We start from the raw sequence: 23,143 nt of genomic DNA on the forward strand, positions 1-23,143 counted from the left end.
GGCCGTATCCGAAGAAAACCAATAAGGCGCTAATATCACCTTTTATCTGGATCAATTTTCATATGCTATTTTTTTCCTTTTTTTATATATATATATATGATAATTATATACGATATAATGTATACGATATTTAATAATATTGAATAAAATATATTGAATTAATTATTATTATTTATATTATATATTTAATATAATTTTTATGGTTTTACAGATTACACCTTACCATTTATAATTGGAGACAATTCAAGTCTTAAATTATATAAAAAACGCGTGATAACGAATAAAGAAGTATTTTTAAATATTTCTCTGAATCCGATAAAAATACTTTGCTCTCTTTTTTTTTGTGGAGGTTGGAATAAACCAAATTGTGAAAGATAAAACACAATTTATATTTACTAATACTCTTATATGCATAATCAAAGTCCAGACGAAAAAACTGATTAACTTTTTAATGATATCTGCGAGTTAGAACGATGACCTTTTAACGAATCTGTTTCAATACTAATTTAAATAAATACAGTATGAATACTCAAAAATATTTATTTTAAAAGATACAAATATTATCATACTTTTCGCTTTTCAGAAAAACACGAATACGCTATTTTGATTGGTTTCCTTCCTTTACGTCACATTCTGAATAACATCTGAGTAACATAAAACCATATAGTTTATATCAATTTTATTCAACCAATAAGAAGTTTTCTTAAATATCAGATTCTTCCTACGGTCGACTTGATTGGTCGTCAATGTCAAACACAACAAATATTAGCTAATTACAAGTTTCGTATCTTTCTACATTCATTATATAAACACGTTACGATTGGTTAAACTGAATACATGCTAAGAGATTTTCTAAATGATTATTTCCGATAGAATTATCATTTTTTTAAACTAATTTAACAACATGAATATGAAATATTCATTTCTAGCGAGTACATATTGAGCGGAATCTTTTTATCGATACAATTACATCAAGCATCCATAGAAGTAAGTTTGACTAAGAGCGTCATCTGGTATTCTTTTCATGGATTGGCTATCCTTATTGGTCCTTCTCTCTCCGTTCGTTTCCCTTACTCCTTTCTCATTCTTTCTTTGTGGGAGAAAAACAAGTAAGAGAGAGCGTATGCAATATTTAACGCAGGTGGAAAGCCGTAAACGTAGTTATCAACGGTAGAATATTTCCTTTTGGACAGAATAGAGAACAACAAAGAAAAAATCTAGTGACTGCGCAGTTAAGTTAACGCGACCACGCGCGCGAATCTTAGAAAAGGAAAGAGCTCTGTGTTACGTAGGAAAAACAGAGGAAGGAAGAGTGGTGGGCGGAAGAGGCGTGTGCTGACTGACCGACCACTACATCAAGCTTTTCGTAGGCTCTGTTTCTTGGCATTGCAATTATCTAGGAAACATAGATACTCGCGGGTTTAACAACGGCGTACCGCTTGTACAACTCCTTGTGTTCCTACGTTCGTGCTCGTGTTCGCGTTCATTGCACACGGTCAATCGAACGCCCCTCGTAACCCGTAGCTACTACGTGTCCAAAGATTTTCATCTTGATGCAATTGATTTGGATAAAAATTAGTGACAACAAAATATTACGATCATTTCATACACGTGTGAAAATAACGTACCTATGAGGACCGAGGCGAGCTACGTAAGGCAGCAAGGTTTGACGGTAGTGGATAATTCAGAGGTTGGTTTGCGACGTTTATGAGCATGCCGACGAAAGGGAAGCAACAACATCACCTGGCCCATCACCATCATCATCATCAACAGCAACATCATAATCCACATCAGCAACATCCGCTTGTAGTCAACGTTAACGTTAATAATCCTGGTGTTCATCATCTGTCCCAAGGATACAGTACGGTGGTTGCCACGAGTACACCGCGTTACATTTCGAATGCCGGTGAGTCATTTTTATTTTCTTAATCTTCATATTTTTTACAGTTTATAATTTTAACAATTTCTTATCGTATATTTTCAACCTGAGATACACCTAACTTAAGAATGCTTTTAACGAGATGTATATATATGTCGTATAATAGTCATAATTTGAGGTTAGAATGGTCACGCGGGCCATGTGCCTACTCGTCGTAGTATCAAGAATATCGAAAGAGAAGCACTCATCGTTATGATATATATATATATATATATATATATGTATGTATATATATATATATTTATATATATATATTAATTTGATATGAGTCCAAAATTGTTAGATACGACGTCAATTTTATTCTATATATTTGTATTCATCGCTTACAAATATTCTTTAATGAGTTGTGAGGTTATGAATCTTCTGAAATAACTATTTGCAAGCTGTGAATAAGTTCATTAGAATTTTGATGGTTCCAATAGCATTTCGTTACATAAGTTTATTAAATTTAGTTTATGTTACATTTATAAACTTCCTTTAATAATATTCTTGCTCTTAACGCAAAAGAAAAATATTGCCGTTTATATTTATTCAACAAAATATTAGAATTTGAAGACTTATTATGAATAGAACAGTAATTAAAATACATATGAAATAATTCGCTTGAAGATATTATGGCTAGGAAATAATGTATAGCTCGTAATGTATATAAAGTTAAAGTTGACGTTAGTCCTGTTAATAGCATTATAGAATATCTTTCTACTTAGTTAAACTATTATCTAATCTAATAAATAATGAGGAAAGAATTAATTTTAGAATTAACAAGATCTAAAATAAATTATTACTTATAATATATGCAAAAAAATATTCAGGCTTTGAATAAAAAATATTCAGGCTATGAATGTGTATACAGTACAAAGATAAATTTAAATTCCGTTTTGTGTAAATATGTGCACGAATTATTACCAAAGAACATAAATAATAGGGAACAAATATATTTATCTTTTCTCAAGAATTTCTTTTTATCTTTTACGAAAGTAAATACATTTACTAGAAAAGAAGTTAGATATTGATAAGAGAGGTTGAGTTGAAGATAAAACAAATCGAAGACACAAAAGAAGATTGATTAGGACAAAATAAACAATTTAATTTGCTATTATCTTGCAAAGATGTCCGAACTTTGAATTATGTTGATTTTATCTACTAAACTGTATGTATATAGTAGTTTAATCTCCAGCTATATATCTTGAAAATTCATATAATTTATCTCGTTTTTTTTCGTCTTTATCTCTACAACATATTTTTATAGAAAAAAATTTTTTTTTTCATCTATATCTTCGATATCGTAAGAAGTAGTAAAATTCTTAGTATGTTAAAGTTACACACTCCGAAGGCCTTGTAGTAATCACGTTGTGTTATAAAAAGAAAGGCCTCTGAGTGGCTGTATATAGATATTCAACTCGACAAATCAGATCGCTCGGAATCCTTATGTTAGAAAAAGCGGTAGATACAAAATGTGAATCATTTAGAATCTTCTATTTGATTAAATTTTCTAAATATAAATTATATTTTTCTTTTTACCTGGCATATATCGTAATCTGCGATATAAATGAAACATGATTTTAAGAAGAAATTAAAATGATAATAAATTTAAATAAGAAAATATGCTGAAAAGTGTGTGAAAAATGAATACAAATTATATGTCATTTATAAGTCAATGAATGTTGTTAAATGACATATAGTCATTTAGTATATGTCATTTTAAAGAAAAAGTTTTATATGAAAAATTGAAAGATTGAAAATATCATTAACATTTGATTTTGCAAGAAATTATTCTATTATTAATATAAATTGATAACAAGCATATGGTACCTAAACTAGTAGACGAATCCATTACACTAATTATTAATATCACGTAAAAGAAATTATAATTCGCAAAGCATATTGTCAGTTAGGTTAGCATCATGACGTTGAGCATGGTAATGCGCGAACTGAACGAAAACGAGCCCATAGAGGAGCACACCTTTTTTACAATCATGGTAGTTATATCGTTGTTTGGTTGGTAAGACGTTATTCTCAAGACTGTGCTCTTTCGTGTCCGTCGTTATTCCGGCGGTTCAAAGTACTAAAACGATAGTTATAAACTTCATTCTCAAGAAACGTTTTTAATCTTATTAGTATTCTTGAAATCCTTTCGTTTGTATAACGCGCGGGACGGGACATTATTTCGTTTAGCAAAAAGCGTGTATTAGAGACATTCTACTCTACCAAAGAAGGCATATACTGTTTTAGCAACGACGAGCATATGGTTAAGAGTCCTCGTGTCGGGTGCGTGGCGAAATTCATTTATCCTACGCGTGTTTTTCCCTGTCCTTCTCGTGTATCGCGTTTATCAGATAAAGAATTGTAATTATTAAAAAGAGAAAAAATAAGAATTATAATTTGAAGAAAAAAGAAAGTTCAGAGAGAAGGTAGGAAAAACGATTATAAAAGATAATTATTCTATTCTTTTCTTTGACGTAACCAAAAATCAACAGCCTTGATATTTACTCGTTACAATTATTGTAAGGAAGCAAATTCAAAGTACCGCCAAGAAAATTATATAATACTTTTTATTTCTGAACAATAATCTTTGTTTAAACGATTCGTCGCACGTGACCAATATTAGTAAATCGATTTGGATTCCTAACGGAATAGAAATTTTCTTTTTCTTCGTGGCGTGAATGTTCACGATTAGTTAACATTATTTTTTCACACATATACATACACACACATCGTAACGGAGTGCACGCGATCGCCACGCGTACACATAATCACGCCGTTAACATGCACTTAACCGTCAAGGACATGTGTCATCATTGACTTAAAGACGGCCTACTCAGACTGGACATACGTCCCCACAACAGCACCGTACGACGGAAATGTCGACAGTTGTAGGTAAGTTCGTCGCGCGCATAACACCAACATCGGTCGAATGTTTTTTACATTGTTCGTACATACCATCATGAGATGCCGGATGTTCGTCGAATGGATCATACAAAGAGTCAGGCAGACAGGGAAAGAGATATGTACTCTTTTCTTTTACATGGAATAATATTCCATCTACAATGTTGCTGATTCTCTATTTTTCTTTATAATATTTTTTGTATGTGAATACGAGATATAACAATTTGTTTTTGCTTTCACAAAATCTATCATGATTCGCACGTAACAATTTGAAACGCCATAAGAAAAGCAGAGACGGCACGATACTGAGCATGATGGCGATAAATTGTTTTCTTGCTGCGTATTTCTGAACGGTACTGCAAGATGGCGCGTTAGGTTTTAATTAATCCTATACTTCCATTTCGTACATCCGTTATGAGATATGAGAAAAAAATTAATTTTATTGTTGGGTTTATAATGTTATTAAGTTTCTTAAAAATGTAAACTTTTTAATATGTTGAATGATAAAAATAAATTAAAGATAACATTAACAGAATTTGAAGGAAAGCTCTTGTTATTTGATCATTCGATATTAGTTGTTTACAGGACATATTCTTTTGATGTTCTTGTTAAATTTAAATGATGAAATTGATTGGTAAAATTAAAATGAATGAATATCATAATGCAAAGTAAAATTTGGATAGTTTATAATCGTGTTGCAGGACTAGAGAAACGTACGTAATGTTCAATCGTGATTTTCAGGTGAAAGTTGACTCAGGTAACAAACTTGAAGTTCGATAAAATCCGGATCATTATTTAAGTGACTAGGTAGACATAGAAATACAGTTTGGTTCGTCATAATTCTTGTAAAATTATGGTATTGTTAAAGAAGAGAATGTTTAGAGAAATGAAGTTATTTACATATATATATATATATATATATATATATATATATAATTGTTATGACTATTTATAAATATTTATTCCTCGAATAAATATTATACATATTTTATTATATATATATATTTTATTTTATTTTATTTTATTTTATTTTATTTTATTCTATTCTATGTTTTATTATATTATATATAAATCTCTCTCATATGCTTTGAGCAATAAATATTTATCGTATATATTTATGCATGTATATATTTATATTTGTTATATATAACAAGCAAACTGTTCAAAGATTATATATTGGAAGTAAAATTTGCAGCATGAAATATAAAAGAATTAAAACAAGCGTGTAAAAAGAAAATGAAATACTATTAAGCTTCTCTCTCCGGATGTTCGGCGGCCTCTTTCTTGAGCGAGCGGCCTTGTCAGGAATGCGTATTTTCTACCGGTTCTCCGCGTACTTACTTCGCTACGGATCAGTGTTACGAACGTCCGCCATTCCTCTTAATGTTACCAACGAAAATTTTATCTTTAGTAATATCATTTCGTGTATTGTTTCACGGTGATTTCTATAACAATAAAATTGATTAATGTATTATTATCTTTACGATCTTTACAAGCAAGCGCTCTATCGATGAAAGTAAAAAAAAAAAAGAAATATAGAATCTGCATTTCCCTACATCTTATGGTATATAGATTATCGGTTGAAAGTTGAAAAAAAAAAGGAAAAAAAAAATAATATATAATGCAGCTGTAGTGGACAGAGAACACTTTCAACTATCGATGACATAATCAAACGGTTTCTCTTGCACTATGCAACAGGCAATATAACGGTAAGGCGTACTCTACAATATATAAATTCTTCACTTATAAAAGCATTTCGAACGACCAATCAGAGAAGCGCGTATACGGCCTTACAGTGCTACGTGACATTTCTCATGATTACCGTTTTAGTCGACGACTCGATTTACGCGATATAAAACAATACCGTATTTTGCTATCGTATGTCGTGAAGAGAAGGCATAAGACGCCTTCTTCCGATCGCGTTGTCCTGTTATACTTACATTTGTCACGTATCCATGATTCGAATTAAAATTGAATTTTCGAATACGTTCGAATTCTCTAGCTATTTGCTTATCCGTCGGTAAAGAAGTTTCCGTATAAATCGTATTCTTTTTCAAGAGAATGAAATTACCGACTAGGTAAGATCGATATGAATAGAAAAACGAAGTCGTTGAATAAAAAAAAAAGAGGGAGAGTGGAAAGAGAGAATCACTATTACATTCTCCCGCGTATCATGCCAAAGGCACGCTATTCCTCTCTCTCGCTCTCTCTCTCTCTCTTTCTCTTTTAGTTCGCACTCTCTTCCTCTCATCCCCTCCTTCTTTCCTGGTTGGGTTAAGGCTCTTGACCACGGTGTCGGCGACGGTGGTTAGGCGTCCGTCGGTGCCCAATTTCAGATAGTTTCAGGGTTAGCACGCAATAACGCGTAGTGCTGAGCATAAAGGCTGTTGGCAAGGGTGGCAGGTCATTGCCCGGACGAGGGAGAAAGCCGGGATATATCGACCCTCCCTTCGTACAGACTCTCCTTCGTCCAGACGTTCGTTTGCTCGCTCGCTTGCTCTCTCGTTCGTTCGTTCATTCGTTCGTTCGTTTTTTCGTTCGTTCTTCCTTTCCTTCTTTCTTTCTTTCTTTTTTTCTTTCTTTCGTCGTTCGTCGTGTCTGCTGCGTTGAATCTCCTACTCTTTTAGCTCTCTTCGTTTCTCTCTATCCTGCCCCCACCTCTCCTCCCTCAGTCCGGTAACCTCGTACTAAACGCCCACGTAGAGAGTACTACTGTTCGACACCACGAGGTTTCCATGCTACCTTTCCAAGGTCAACGGCTCGAGGGCTCAAAGACCCCTGGAAAGCGACTTGTATGGTTCATCTTTCCCTCTCCTTCTTCCTACTTCTTCTTTCTCTCTCACTCTTTTTCACGCTGATGCTACGATAAACTTAGCGAAACTCAAGATCGAACGTATTCCTAAAAACAACTTGAGAACCGATCGTTCTCTCTCTCTCTCTCTCTCTCTCTCTCTCTCTCTCACTCTCTCACATTCATTATTTTTTTCTTCCGTACCGTAGGTGATTAAGGAGTACCGTTTGTATAAGCAGAATTACATTTAGCTCGAAGTTCGAACGATTAGAATCTTTTGTCGAGAACAGATATTGTACCATACAAAAGTGTTCCATATAAAATTTGAAGCTCTCGTTAAAATCCTACTAACGTCATTTCATAAAGAAACAGTAGTCAATGGGTAGAACAGCGAGAAAAGACAATACATACACACATGCATATAGAGAGGCTTATCTTTGTTAACCGACTTTACTTCTTAGCTTCTTTCCTGATCGATCAATTCACAAGACATTCTTTGCAGAAGAAGTAGTGATAACGCGTTACTTATATTATATATTATATATTATATATATATATATATATATATATATATAAACTTTTCTTTGTGCTTATTTATCTGCTTAATTAAGAAAAAAATCATTATAATTAGATAAAACTCTATCGTCTTCTTGGAATAAGTTTGATACAAAGAAAAAAGGTAGAACGAGGATGATTCTTCACTCTCAAATCTACATCGACAATGACTCAGAAGAGCAGCAGCACGATTTTGCCATGTGCGAAGGACTTTGAACTTAGCCGCATGTCTCGTACGATCGAAACGGTCCAACCGAGAGAGACGACAACAATATAGGAGGGTTGCGACGCCCCTTCTCTTCGTCCTCCTTCTCTTTACATTATCCTTCCCTTCTCCTCTCGGACCCCCCTCTTGTCAGTCTGGCTCTTCTCACGGCAGCCGCGCAGACAGGATCGTCGTATTTCTACTATTTTCGAAATCTTCAGTGTTTCTTCTTCGAACACGACTAGACGATTCTCTTTATCTTTTCTCATCCTTCCTTCCACTTACCTTTTTCGTATTCTTTTCTTCTAGTCCGCCTACACACACACACACACAAAACATGCATGCGCGCGCATGCTCATTGGACTAAGCGTCGACAAGACCTCAAACAGTAAGAAACTAAGACGTAGCTTCAGTGTTAGCATATTTTTCAAACATGCTTATCTCTTCAAACCGTTTTTCCTATTAAACTAAATTATTTGATTTTATTGATCTTAATTCATGATTATTTAATGGAATTTAATTTCAAAGATAGAATTTTTACTTAGCATATAGAAAATCTTAGATTGACGACTAAATAGAAGATGCTTACGGAAGAGCAAATCTTTTCACGTTCGCTCACAGGATGTCCGTTCATCATGGATATGTTGAAGATATCAATGGTCATGAGAATCAACATTTTCTCTTTCTCCCTTCCCTCTCCCCCCTCTCTCTCGCGATGTATTTCCTCTTTTCGCTATTCTTCAAGTTATGTAGGTCACACGTCTCCCTTCATGCACCTATCCTAGGCAAGCGAATCTAGGCTGTAAGCAGAGCGGCGAGTGCGTGTAGGTATCGATCGAACCACGGCGTCGCTGCGACCCGACTTGGTTGGTGCATCGTCGTCAAAACTGGGTTACCTACCGAACGAATTTACACATGCGGATCATCTTCCTCTCTTCCTTGAAGTGGCCTTTAGCCTTCTTCTCGCGTCTCCCTTTCTTCTCTTCGTCCACTTCATCGTTGGATTAGCGACATTATCCTTTACTTGTGCTTTTTTCGTGTATTCGGAATGATTTTCAATATCGTCCCAGTTTAAATTTCAACTTTACGTTCGTCAAATTCCTTATCGCATAGGTGTGTATTTAATAATAACGGGAAGACTCGAACTGAGAATAATTGTTTTACAGTAGGAGACAGGTGTTCTGACGCTGGTCACCAGATCTCATCTTTTGTTCCCTTCTCTACCTTCTTCACAGCCATTTCTTCTCCCATTTGGAAAAATATTCTTTCTTCCAACCATTTTATTACTTTCTCCACTTCCTTTCATCTTTACTAAATGCTTCATTCTTGTATTGAAATACGGATGCGTGATTTATTCCCTTTGGGATTTCCTAGACGTATATCGTGCTTGTAAAATTTATTACAAGAAATATTTTTTTTAAATATGAAAGAAGTACCGTAACGGTTAATTGTTATTTCTGAATTAGTATAAATTGCCTACAATATTTCACCAATTCGTTTCCCTTGGTCATTAGATTTTCTAGATTTCTATATCTGTACATCGTTTTCGCACACACATATTATCTGTTTTTATGATTGTACTTTCTTACTGTCCTTTTACAACATATTTCATATATTAACAGAGATGTTATTGAATCGTAATCGTTTAGAGATTTTCGGACGACAATTGACGGAAGTTCTCGAGACAAAGGAGACATTTTTTCATGTCATGACTTAATTACTTGAGATATATAAGATAAATATACAAATAAAAACAAAAATAACTTTAAACATTTTTCACGAAATCATTCAGAATGAATCATTGTTTATATTTTCGAATATAATTTCTATAGTCCTTGAATAACACATACGTTTAACCTTTCCTATGACTCTTTTAGTTATCTTCTTAGAATGTTGTGTTTATATTCCAGTTTATTGTACAAACACATTTCAACGATCAAATATCACTAGCCATTCAATTATATCAGAAGTACATTGCTTCATCATTGTTAAAATAATAAAAAATTATTAGCACAAACAGATTATTATAATGATATTGCTAAAAATAATATAATTAATAATATTATTAAATAGATGAAATATATATATATTTCATATATATATTCGTATATATTATTAATAACATAGAATATTTTGTTTAGTTTGTTTTTAATTGTGAAAGTATAGATATTTTCGGAAATAATGTGATTAGTTCTCATAATGATAAGCTTTTCTTCTTAACTTAATCTTAAGAGAAAGTCGGATGATTCATGGGACATTTTTTGGTATCAATACATTATATGCAAGATCAGTTATTAATGGCCGTAACAATTGCAGATTGTAATTTAAGATTTTGACTGAAGAAATTGCAACTTAAAAATTAAGTTTCGAATATATATAAGATAATTTTATGAAAAAAAGTTGTTTTAGTCATTTTTTTCTTTCCTTTTATTGAAAGGATTAAATTCATGACATTCGAAATGAAATAAATGCGTGTTATACGACGGTTAAAGATACTCAAAAGAGGGCTTGATTACTCGAAGTAAAAAATTAAAAAAAAAATAAAATTATACAAGATAAAAAATCGACTCGTAAATAATTTCAGTATTCACATGCAACTTTTTCGTAGGATTTAGTAGGTGTGACACATCTGGTGGTTGAGTTATTTAAAACGGGTTATACGTGCGCACGCACGCACAAAGCTGCTGCTTGCTACCACATTACCCTCAAATGCACCGTAACAGGGCTGTGCCCGCTGCATTCACGCGGGCCGAAGGGTATTCGCCGTCGATCTGCGCATGCGCACCAATGTCCTGCACTCTTGCCCATTGGCCTGCGCACGCGATCTTGTACGTTCGTCGGCTCTTTCTGCATTTCTTTCGCTGCTTCGAGGTTTGACTATTTCTCAGGAACGTATCGATTGTTATTTTATAAAATTCAAATTTTTATCTTTATTATCGTTTCAATAAAAATATCTATTCCCTTTGAATATTGTTAAAGATAATCAATGTATTAATATTGTGATACACGAAAGATAATATTTGAAATGAAACAAATTTTTTTATAATTTTTTATTTTCATTTTATACATGAAACATTATTTACGATAAATATTAATAATTAAGAATTATTTACAATCAGTTTTGAATACGAGTCAAATAACAAGTGCTTTATAGTTGATCCAATCTAAAGTAAATTGGTATATATTTCACGGATTAATCAAGAAATACAATTTGGCATGATTATGCAAATAATCCATGAGTAATTATCCAAAGAGATGTTTTCCACATTTTCCACATTTTTAAACTATATTTATATCAATAACTTTGACAAAATCATGGTCGTATACAATCACAGATCTCTAAAATAGTGTAAGAAAAAAGAACCCTCGTAAAGACATGGGGATATATGTTTTCCCATAGGCGGCCCTGACTTTCTTTAGTTACACTATGGACCGCTAGAGGACCACGATTCGTGGTTGGTTGGTTGGTAGGTCGTGCGAAGACTGGTTCGCATCAGTCTTACGCGTCCCTCATCGAAGGGTGCGCACCGCATTGGTATAATTGTGGAGTTCAGTGGTCTTCCCTCTTTTCCCCTTACCTTATACTTTGTCGATCTTTACGTAATAGACAAGAAGAGAAGAAGAAGAAGAAATACGTGGTACGTGGCGTAGCCATCCATCAAGGATAGCAACGTATATCCCAGAAAGTATAAAAAAAGAAAGGAAGCGACGCGCGTGACGTCTCGCGTGCGTCGCGTGGCCTTGTGTGTCGAGGCCACGTAACGTGAATCTCTTTGGTACCTTGATGGTGCTCTAGTGGTGCAGTGAGATTCGTTCTAGAGTCAGTTTGCAAGTGCGCGCGCGCGCGCGAACACACGACATACGTATAAACGTACGTATCCATACGAAGGGTGGACGAAGCTGTTCATCGTTCGTTTATTTTATTTTACATAGCGTTTAAGAGATATGTGTCGTTCCTTGTCGTCGTCGTCGTCATCGTCGTCATCGTCGTTGTTGTCGTCCTATTGGTAATAAAAGCGATTGCGCTCATAACGCCTTCACTTGAAGATAGAGATATAGATAGAGATATATAGAGTGAGAGAGAGGTCTCAATTGTTGGCGCTGTGAGCGCCACTGCGCGGTGCTGTCGTGTATGCCGCCCGCCAAGTGTCTCTCGCGTTTCTCTCGTGCTGCGATCGGGAAAGTGTATGCCGTTGACTTACGTGTACGAAGTTATCGTCGCCGTCGTCTTCGCGCGGTAATATATATAATAGAGAAAAAAAATAAGATAAACGTATAGAAACAAGAAAAGGATAAAGGGAAAAGGGTAGCGCTCTTCTCGTGAAAGGTGAATTCGGCTTTAGTCTCTTTTGTTGCTCGGCAAATTTCGACACGCGACCGAAAGTTTCCGAGCAGCGCCACACGGTGGAGAGAGAGAGAAAATACGGCTCGGTGCAGAATAGAAAGAGAGAATAGGAAGAGTCAATCACCGATTGTGTTGAGTGAGAAACAAACAAAAAGAGAGAAAGAGAAGAACCAAAAACGGAAATCCCATAGGAAATTAAGCATTGTACGCTAGAGAAAGAGAGATAGAGAGAAAGAGGAAAGAGAGGGACTTTCGATACTCGTGATAAATGCGTAATCTATCCCCTCTATCCTTACTTCTCCTCTTCGTCCTCGTATAGAACCGGAAGAGAGGGAGTGAGTGAGTGAGTGAGAGAGAGAGAGACAGAGAGAGGAGTCGGCGCCGTGAAGAGGGAGTAGCCGATGTCGTGACTTAAATATCGATTTTGGCACGGACGAGCGCCGATAGCCCGTTTACATCGTACCCTTCCATCTCTTCGTTTATCATCTTTATTACCGACAAGTTTTTAACGGACACGCGCGCGACGTATTTCTATTGCGACTGTAAGAAAAAAAGAGAAATACGAGAAAGGAATAAAATGACGCGCGATGTTCATCCCACTCGACACGAGCAACAGCGAAGAGCGTGACAACACACGAGACTAGAAAATAATTCATTTAAATTTTATCCTTTGATCAGTTTATCGTCAAAACACAATATAATATAAATATATGCATATATATAAATAACTATACGTAATATTTATAGTAATTTTAATAATAATAACAAAATCGCGTTCGCATTCATCGACGCGACTGAAAATGCAGCTTTCGTATCGTCACGTGCATTCGATCTACTACTACCTTAAGGAAAGCATGCAACGTGGTGTGCTTCACGGTGAAGAATCATCGAGTAACGAGGAGAGTACTACTTATATTTCTACGAGCAGCGTCGTCTTTTTGAAACTCGTCGAAGGACAAGTCCGTCTTTCTCGTTCGTCGTCCTAAGTTTCTTTTCTTAACAATAGAGGAGCACTCTTGTACCGACTGCTGCGGCGGTACGACAGTAGTACCACACACGGCGGCCATTGATTCTCTTCGACGAGTCTCGCGAAACGTCGTTGATCTTCGTTTGTTCGTCGAGTCGACGTCGACGTCGTCGTCGTCGTTGGAGTCGGTCGGTCGGTCGGTCGGTCGGTTGTTCTCGACCGATCTGAATAGAAACGCGAATATTATAAACGAGAATTTAACGATAAAATCTCTCATCATAATTCGAAGTACGCGCGTTATTTGATGTTCACTGTGAGACTGCGAATGCATACATCGTTCTTCTGTCGATAAAAACGCGATATTATTTCGAGTGAACGCTTGCTTGCAACGGCAGCGCCGCCGGCAGCAGCAGCAGCAGCGGCGACGACAGCAAGCAACGTATCGCTAATAGCAGCAGCAGCAGCGATATTCATGTGTTCTTTTGGTGGCAGAAACGAGGCGCGTTATCATCCACACATTAATCCGTATATCTTCATCGAGATTAGGACAAGGAAAGATACGATAAGGAGGAATAGAAGCAGCCACGGAAAGAAGGATTTCGTGGTTTCGATGACGAACTTTCGAAGAGAATAATATAACTCTACACGACGGACGATCGGCGATCGTATCGTTCGTTGTCGTCGATAACAGAAAACGATGACGTCATGGTGCTCCATCGCCGATTGAAACGCCCGTGAATAACGAAGGTAGTGTTGGTTAAATATCGATATAATCTTTTTTACCCGAAGATCGTCATAATACGAGCCTACACGCACGCTCTTTAGTAAAAAGAACAAAAAAAAAAAAAAAATAAAAAAATAAAAAAAAATAAATAAATAAAAAAAAGATATCCTCGATCTTTGGAAAAGATAAACCCTAGCGTTTTGTCACGCATCTTCTTTCAATAACATATCTTTCGCTCACTCCTGTACACTTTTCTCTCTGTTTTATCAATTTTTCCCCCAATTAAATCCGACGTTACAATCGTCGATAAACTTTAGACGAAAGTAAAAAAAAGCAAACAAATAAACAAACAAAATCAATCACACGAGCGCGCAAGGATTTATCGGTCTTTAACCAACGATCTTGGACAAGGAACGTCGTTGAGGCCGGACAGGACCAACTACACGGCGGCGGCGGCAAAGCTAGAACAACGACGACGAAAGGATCAACGATAGGAATAAAGAATGGTTTCGAGATATGGCGTCTCGAAGGAGGGCGCAGTGGACGTCGCCGTGGGAGTAGGACCTATGCATTGTCTAATAGGAGGGCCGCATCATCATCATCATTTATCGGCCCCTCATCCACAAAATCCTCAACCGGGTCATAATCACCACGTGCATCATGCCGCTCACCCGCCACCGCCATCGCCAAGTCCTCATTTGAATCACCAGCTGAGCCATCATCAATTGACCGTCAACATCAACCATCTCGGACATCAACTCGCTCAACATCAACAAGCCCCACCACAGTATCGTGTTGTTACAGCTAACACTAGTAAGTATCGAGGAGGGAGAAAATCCTTCAAAGTGAAGACAATGTGTAGATATATATATAGATAGATATATAGATAGATAGATAGATAGATAGATAGATTAATAGATAAATAGATAGAATTAGTAGTTGATCGTGCATTGATCTCAACTTTGTTAAGTTGTAAACGTATGATGAAAAATGCGCTCCTCCTCCAGGTCGCTGACTTATTTCCTTTTACTCCTCGGAGATATTTTTTTTATAAATATGCTTACGAACTTATCACGAGTTATAGACAATAATGAATGCATCGCATCGATGAAGCTTTTTCGCCTGTTCCTCCCGGCATGTATATATATCCTTTTAATATCATCAAATCTTATGAAGGCAAAGAGTAATAATTACGGTGAACTAATTTCACTTTTCCCGAAAATAGGACACCAAGTTTTAATTCTACTTTTTAATAAATGATCGTGATGTGGTATATAAAAAAAAAAGTCGTTTTTCAAAACACAATAGACAAGTCGTAGTACCGTGAACAATTTTTGTCTTCTCTACCGAGGAACTAAGTTAGTTAATGAGCGATAAAACGACGGTATTTCATCATGTTCACAAATGACAGACGACCTAACGGAATAAAGAACGGGCCATGGCCGCCACAGCAGTGTAATTAGGTTTCATCGTCGATTACGTTTAGAGATCATTGCCTTTAAATATGGTGGATTTTATTGACATATTAATATCGACTTGTTCCTAGATTTTATACGAGCCATTGGTTCATTGTGATCTCTTGCTTCAAAATTGGATATAATCTATTGTCTCATCCATCTATTTTAATTTTATTAAAATTAATATAAATAATATATATACATAGGGTGGGAGGGAGGGAGGGAGGAAGGAGAGACTATGACTTTATAGTTAAACGATCGATAAATCTGCGACCGTTGCCTAAGCCAGGCCCAATCCAGACGTAGTGTTCCTTACCCCACCTACTTACCCGTGTGCTAGCTTGGCGTAACTTCCCCCACCTAAGGAATGTTCTCTCCTTGACGTTCGGCAGTGAGAACCAACCGTAGGAAGATGTAGTGGTGGGGATACGTGACAGTAGAAGTATCACGAGAGAATATCATGGTAGGGATAAAGATACATATATCCCAGTTCGTGGTGTGAGACTAGGCGCAAGCAGACATCGAGAAGTGTGGGAAAAAGACCATGCGATTAGACAATTTTCATCTTTTTATATATATCCTGCTAATAAATACATTGCGGATACAGTCAATGATACATTTGACAATGAAATCTTTAACGATTGTATATTGCTAGAAAATTATTTTTATTTTTGTATGATTTATTGAATTCAAATTTAGAAACTATAAATTATATACTTATCAGAATAATTGGGAATAACCGGAAATTCTATTTTATTTTTGGGTGACATTCGCATGAATTTATTTTCCTGTTATTCTGTAACATGCCTTGATTCAAACCATTTACATATATTCTTTCATATTCTTCCCTTTCGTTCTTCGCCTAATGATAAATGTGCATGTTCTATTTATGCTGGCTGACCTAGACGTTTTTTAAATGCTCCATCATGGACATGTTGTTTGTTGACCAATGGATGCACCTTGGTTTTCCATCTTATTTTTGAAACATTTTGTTACTTCATTATTTCTCGTTTTGTTATATTTTCTATCGTTGAATTTTATATTCGTATATGGTTTTTAAGGAATTGATACATATCGTCTTATGATACTGTATTGTGATGGCATAGTCTCAAATATTTGATTTGTCTACTAATAGAGAACGAATGTATACCAAGCCTGAGTTATTTTCGGGTATGCGGAGGGGTAGTTAATCTGACCTGGTGACCTATCTGTTCAGGAGTCGTACAGCTTGCCTCTATTTGCAGGCACACTGATGGGCTCAGATCGTGCAAGAATGATTTGTCCATTCAATGAATCAAGATAAAGAGATGTGCGTTTTTATGTGTCTTCAAAGTGTCGAGTAATTTCAATAAGAGATCATGACGTTTTTTACGTAGAGGAGTCAGTTGTCATAGGTTCTTTCAATTTTAACCGTTTGCTCGAATCAAACTGCTACTATGTAATAAAGAAAAAAGTATCGCTTCAGACGAAACATTTTCATTTGTTCATTTATACAATAATAATTCAAGAGGCCAGTGTAAATTTGACATTAATGTTTAGTCACATTGTTAGATCAGATTCGTAATAATTTGATCTTCTATTCTCGAACCATGGATCATCACTTTCATTTGTTCAGATCATTGTATTCATCTATATGTTTCTAGAATATATTAATGGAAATGGAAAATATGAATTTTACAAAGTTGGAATTGCGTCGTAAGTGAACGGCCTTCGTATTTAACATCATGCCTCTAGCTTGATCTACAATGGGATAATATCTGTTTATCTTTCTTACGAAAAATCTTTTTCTTTCTTTTTATTTTTATTTATTTATTTTTTTTCTTTTAAGATCTTATGAAGTTCATTTTAATATCGATATATCTTGGAAGTTCCGTATATATGTCAGAGGTTTTAAGCGCCCTCATGCGGAGCTTGAAACAATTCGAAATATAGGTCAATCGATAAAATGCTTTTCGCCTTGTGCCATCGTGAAGGTGCATTCAATCCTTTCCCTTTTGCATGATACGTCTCGTCAGAACAACGACCAACCCTCTTTCGTCGTTCATTGTTCATTGTTCATTGTGAATATTTATCTCGGTAAATCGTACGATAAGAATCCTAACGTACGATGAGAGGATTAATTTCAAATTTAACTTATAGAAAAAAATAAATCACATTTGATTTCGCTTCCATGTCGTCCATAATACAAAGTATATCGTTTGCAAAAATTTGTACTAACAGTAAATATCTTTCGATTCAACTCTTGTAATTTGTAGATATCTTATTATTAAATTGTATATAAATAAACTTAATCATATGAATTATATTTTAAAGAGCTTGAAATTGCTCGCTTAAAGTGTATGGTCAGCAAGAGAGAAAAGTATACACTGTCCTTGTCTTCCGGTCAAACATTTGACATACTTTCGAAGCATCACAAACTTCTCTTCCTAGAGAGATCTCGAGCAAGATAAAACGAGTCGACCGAGTTGTCTAACTTTAAATGGATTCCAAGGATAAAATGAATATCCGTTTTGTAATAATTTAATTGTTTTACACATATATAGGTGTGTGTGAGTGTGTGTAGGGAGGGAGGGAGGGAGGGAGGGAGAGAGAATTAAATGTATTGTACTATTTTACATAAAATATCAAATAGAGGACAACATTATCTTCATAGCAACATTGTCCAATTATAAAAATAATCGCATCAGATATTTTTTCAGTTTGTCAAACGTCAAATATAAAACGACAAAAGAAACAAACAAGAATGACAACAATGTCGAAGATTAATTTAACCAACAATATCCAATTAGATGACTAAGGAGATGCATTTATACGGTTTTACGGTCGATATCACGTGGACGTCTACAAACCACGTGACTTTTTGGAATTAGCATAACGTTTACCTTCAATTAATTATGTTTTTCCTTTCGTATAAGAATATTTTATTTATCTCGTGATTGTCTATAAATAACCGATAATGAAATGAAAGAAGTGATAGAGAAGTGGGGAGAGAGAAAGTGATTCTTCAAAAAGTGCGAAGTCACATAAGAATGTATACACATGGTGTATCAGTCAAAGAACTTTAGCAATTTTTAATAAGGGGATATCACGTTTCTTCGTTAATCTTTTAAAGGTTATCAAACTTTTTTTATTTCTTTTTTTATTTTCATTTTTTTCATGAAAATCATTCGAAGATATTTTTTATTTCTTCTGTTTCATATTTTTTGTTCATATATTGTAACAATCGATGTTTTGCTTAAATTCTAATAGTTCTTTTTTCATTTGATATTGTCAATATCATATAGTATCTTTTATTTCCTTTTATTTTTGAAGTAGGTCGTAAGAGAAAAAGGGTTTGTTTTTGGTATTTTTGGCGGTGAAAAAATAGAGAATGGTCTTGGATAGTTACGCCCCTGATGTTCTCTCAGCGAAGTCTTTTGCGGCCTCGCCCCCCTTTCGCGGGCAATCAATGCATTCATGGAACTACAGATAGCAGCACCGCTCCGGTTCCTGCCCACATGTGCAAAGAAAGATGGCCGTCACCGAGGTCTGTCTGGTTGTTCCTTCCCTCGCGTACGTGCCACACTACCATCGTCTCGTGTAAGCGTGCATTCTTAAAAAAGACGATTTGTAAAAGTTATCTGCCACGTTATTTCGAAGTGATACAATCAAAAAAAAAAAAAAAAAAAAAAAAAGAAAAAGGGGCGAAACGCCTCGAAGAGGAGCATAGACGGTGAGAAAATAAGAAAAAGAGAAAGACAAGTTATCAAAAACGTCTGCTAATCTTTCTATCGTTTCTATTCTATATCTGCATGAAATCTTATCAATTTTCTTTTTTTTTCCTTTTCTTTATGAACGTATATATTGCTTTCGAGCAAAATAACTTTGGTCAAAATTTATATCCCAGCTTTTTCTTATTTTATTATCCAAAGATTTTTCATAAAAAATATCTGGCCCTAATTTTTTTCGCAATCACATTTTCCTTCCGGTTATTTTTTCGTTCGTCTGTCTTCTTTGCTATTGATGTTATTGACGCGACATAACGTACAATATCCTCGTGAACAATGACGAACTAAGTCTAGGAAAACACACGACGATGACGATGACGATGACGTTGACGTTGACGTATCCAGAAATTTTACCTAGCATAATTGCTTTCACAAGTAACTAGTTTTATTACTTCAGCGACAGGTGCCTCGAGAAGTGAAAGATACATAGTCATTGTAGTTTTTTTTTTCTTTTTTTCTTTTTTTCCCTTAATTTTTCCACACACACACATTCATTCGTTGAAAAAATATGCTATAAAACATTTTACATGTGTTGTTCTCTCGTTAGTAGAACAAAATATAGACGTTGAAATTAGTAAGAGTTTCTGCTTCGTCCATGTAATCGGATATTAATGACAGTGCTCCTGCGAGAAAGAATGAAAGTGGGAAGTTAATTGTATTTTTTTTTCTTATTATTTATTTTTGTTGTTATTATTGTTTATTATTATTATTATTATTATTATTATTATTATTATTATTATTATTATTATTATTGGTATTATTATTATTATTATTGGTATTGGTATTAGTATTAGTATTAGTATGAACAAATTATCGACAGGAGATTAATATTACCATATTTTATGTACCATATTTTATGTAGAAAATTTTTGAGGTGAATTTTGTCATGCGCCTAAAATCAACACGTTTTTCAAACGTTTTACAATACTTATTTCTGTTCTTTCTTCTCTTCAAGCACAGTTTAATCGTCAAACGTGAAACCACTTCGTGGCTTACAACCTTGAAGCCATGTTGCGCAATATACAATCAAGTATCGCGGTGTGTAGTGTCTAGCAAGTCTAGTTGTTGCGTATGCACGGAATATGGCGAGAGCTCGTTTATCGGAAAAATTCGTTTCGTACATCGTCATCGCAGAATGATGATAGCTCGTTCATGTGGACGCAATTTCTGAAATCGATGGTTTTTCGTGGCAAATTGTGTTTTAAACTTTGTATGCTCTTTTTATATTTTTATTTCTTTTTTCCTCAGTTTTCTTTTTCTTCCTTTCTTCATCGTTAATTCGAAACTTCTTCTTCACATCGTGTTGTTTCATTCTTCACTTTCCATACGATCATCTTCTATCACCTTTCTATTATGATCATTCGTGACATGAAAGAAGAATTAGATGAGTTTAGATGATTAGACCCGATGTGTTAGATGATTTTTCTGCAATGCTTCCTTGCAATTTTTGTGAAATGCTGTGCATCAATGTGATATTTTTTATTGGATTGACATTAGGAGCGTGATTTATGCTGGTTGAAAGACATTTTTTTTTTAAATAACACTTTTACATGTCATTCTTTGAAATGTCGAAGTATGATTCAAATCTTTTAATATAAGTTTGAATTATTAATAGTAATGAAAGTAATAGTAAAATAAAAATTCCATATGGAAGAATATATCAATATTTCTGTGACATATTTCTTTTTGACTTTTCGTATATAAAACTACTTTTATAAAAAATATATATTTGTTTTGTTCTAGGATCAGAATTTCATGTTCCAACTCAAAACTACGGCGCCCAGCCAGGGGGGCAGGTGGGCGGGGGAGGGGGGAGTGTAGGTGTACCCGGGGGTAGAGGACCTCCACCACTTGGTGGCATACCAACGATAGGACAATCTACAGCAGGTATACCACCAGGAGGTCCAGCTGGTGGTCAAGCTCCTCCACAAGCACAAGCACCCGGTGTACAAACTCAGCAGAATCAAGGTCCGGCACCAACAACGACACCTCCAGTTCATACTCCTTCACCTCAGGAAATGGGAAAACAACCACATCTACAAGCACATGTATAATTTATATTGAGAGTTGATTAAAAATATATAGATCATCAATTAAACATCAATACATCACAATTAATTGAATATATTTTTTAGAGTTATTATCCAGCTGCTCCGAGGCCACAGCAACCAAGAAATCTAAATCATAGAGGTGGGCAAGGGGGTAGTGGAAATCAAGTAGTAGGCATGCCAGGGGTAGGTGGAGGTGGCGGGCAACCACCTGTCATGTATACGACTGGCTTGACAGGTCAACCAGGGACAGTATTTGTCCCTAGTCATGTTGCTGGAATTCCAACTGGCCCTCATCAACAATCAGTATATCATATGAATAATCAGCTTATTCAAGTAAATATGAACTACTATTTATTATTTTTTTAATAAGAAAGTAACTTGAATTATTTTTTGTGTTATGTACGATCATTTAAAGAATTTATATCAGATTTATAATAAGCAGATTAAATTAATAATTGTTTAACGTGTTGTTACAGTTCTCCAGTGCACCTCAACGACATCAAGCTCAAAATCAATCTTTTTATCCCCCATATCAACCGCATGCTCTTTTAACACAAAATATTTATCCATACCAGCCTGGTCCAACACCTCAACCTGGCTGTAAGTATTACGAAATATTATCATTAGTATAAATTTAAAGACATCAATAATGATCTATTTACCCCTTATTACAGTTTTTTATACATCGCCCACTGCTCCATTGAGTTTAAATAGGTCAAGCGCAACCGCTGTTAGTGGTGGGGCTCAACATGTTGGAGGAGCGCTAGGTGGTGCCCAAGGAGCTACAATGGTACCACAAGGTACTCTTCAACAACCTACCCAACAACCTCAGCCTCTACCCCAAATAGGTACGTTTATTTAAGAAAATAAACAGAAAATGGGGTGTGTATATTTGTGTAACCTAAAAATAATACATATTAAAGTTTGAATATGACATTGAAATTCAATTTTGAAATTTTTCATAGAAGTTCACAAAATTAAATAAAACAGAAAATTAAGAAGGTAATAAAATTATGTAAACATCGAATGTCATAAAATGTCATTAAATTGAACGAAAAATTTCGGAAACATTTTATTTTTAAACTCTAGTAAATGTACTATGTTACTAATGATATATACCCTTGAACATAAAATACTAGAAAGTTGGTTTATTATGGTTTTAACAATAGGAAAGTTACTTTAGGGTTGCGATTATAAAGGTACGGTCAAAAAATATACCTGCACAGTCAGGTAGAATATGAGTAATTCAAACATAACTTAGTGAGAGCATCTTGAAATTTTGTCAGTTCGTTAGAAGCTAGTGGTAAGAGAAGACGTCTTATTCCGTTTGTGATTGAATTTAAAAGTGTTTGAACGTTAAATTATTTGTGAACGATGTTTGTTGTGAGTGGAATATACGGACTATATAATGGTAAACTTTTATAATACGTTACCGATATATAAAATATATTTTTCA

The 23,143-nt window shown here is 35.0% G+C and overlaps 1 protein-coding gene and 2 long non-coding RNA genes across 3 annotated transcripts in view; 1 reads left to right on the top strand and 2 right to left on the bottom strand.

Moving 5' to 3' along the window:
* Nucleotides 1-2,215: 2,215 nt before the first annotated feature.
* Nucleotides 2,216-5,560, bottom strand: LOC124432755. The gene is made up of 2 exons (XR_006944372.1): nt 4,880-5,560; nt 2,216-4,004 (listed from the first exon to the last, which is right to left on the bottom strand). It is a non-coding gene; the product is annotated as an uncharacterized LOC124432755 (long non-coding RNA).
* A 6,266-nt stretch (nt 5,561-11,826) lies between these two features.
* LOC124432743 (eukaryotic translation initiation factor 4 gamma 3-like) overlaps nt 11,827-23,143 on the top strand; it is a 30,562-nt gene continuing 19,245 nt past the window's right edge. Inside the window, 4 exon segments of the mRNA XM_046981873.1 lie at nt 11,827-15,225; nt 21,380-22,020; nt 22,164-22,287; nt 22,362-22,535. Of these exon segments, the coding sequence (XP_046837829.1) occupies nt 14,916-15,225; nt 21,380-22,020; nt 22,164-22,287; nt 22,362-22,535 (1,249 nt within the window). The 5' untranslated portion in view covers nt 11,827-14,915.
* On the bottom strand, nt 19,744-20,843 carry LOC124432758. The gene is made up of 2 exons (XR_006944375.1): nt 20,471-20,843; nt 19,744-20,259 (listed from the first exon to the last, which is right to left on the bottom strand). It is a non-coding gene; the product is annotated as an uncharacterized LOC124432758 (long non-coding RNA).

The sequence above is a fragment of the Vespa crabro genome, chromosome 1 (genome assembly GCF_910589235.1).
Source record: "Vespa crabro chromosome 1, iyVesCrab1.2, whole genome shotgun sequence".
NCBI lineage: Eukaryota > Metazoa > Arthropoda > Insecta > Hymenoptera > Vespidae > Vespa > Vespa crabro.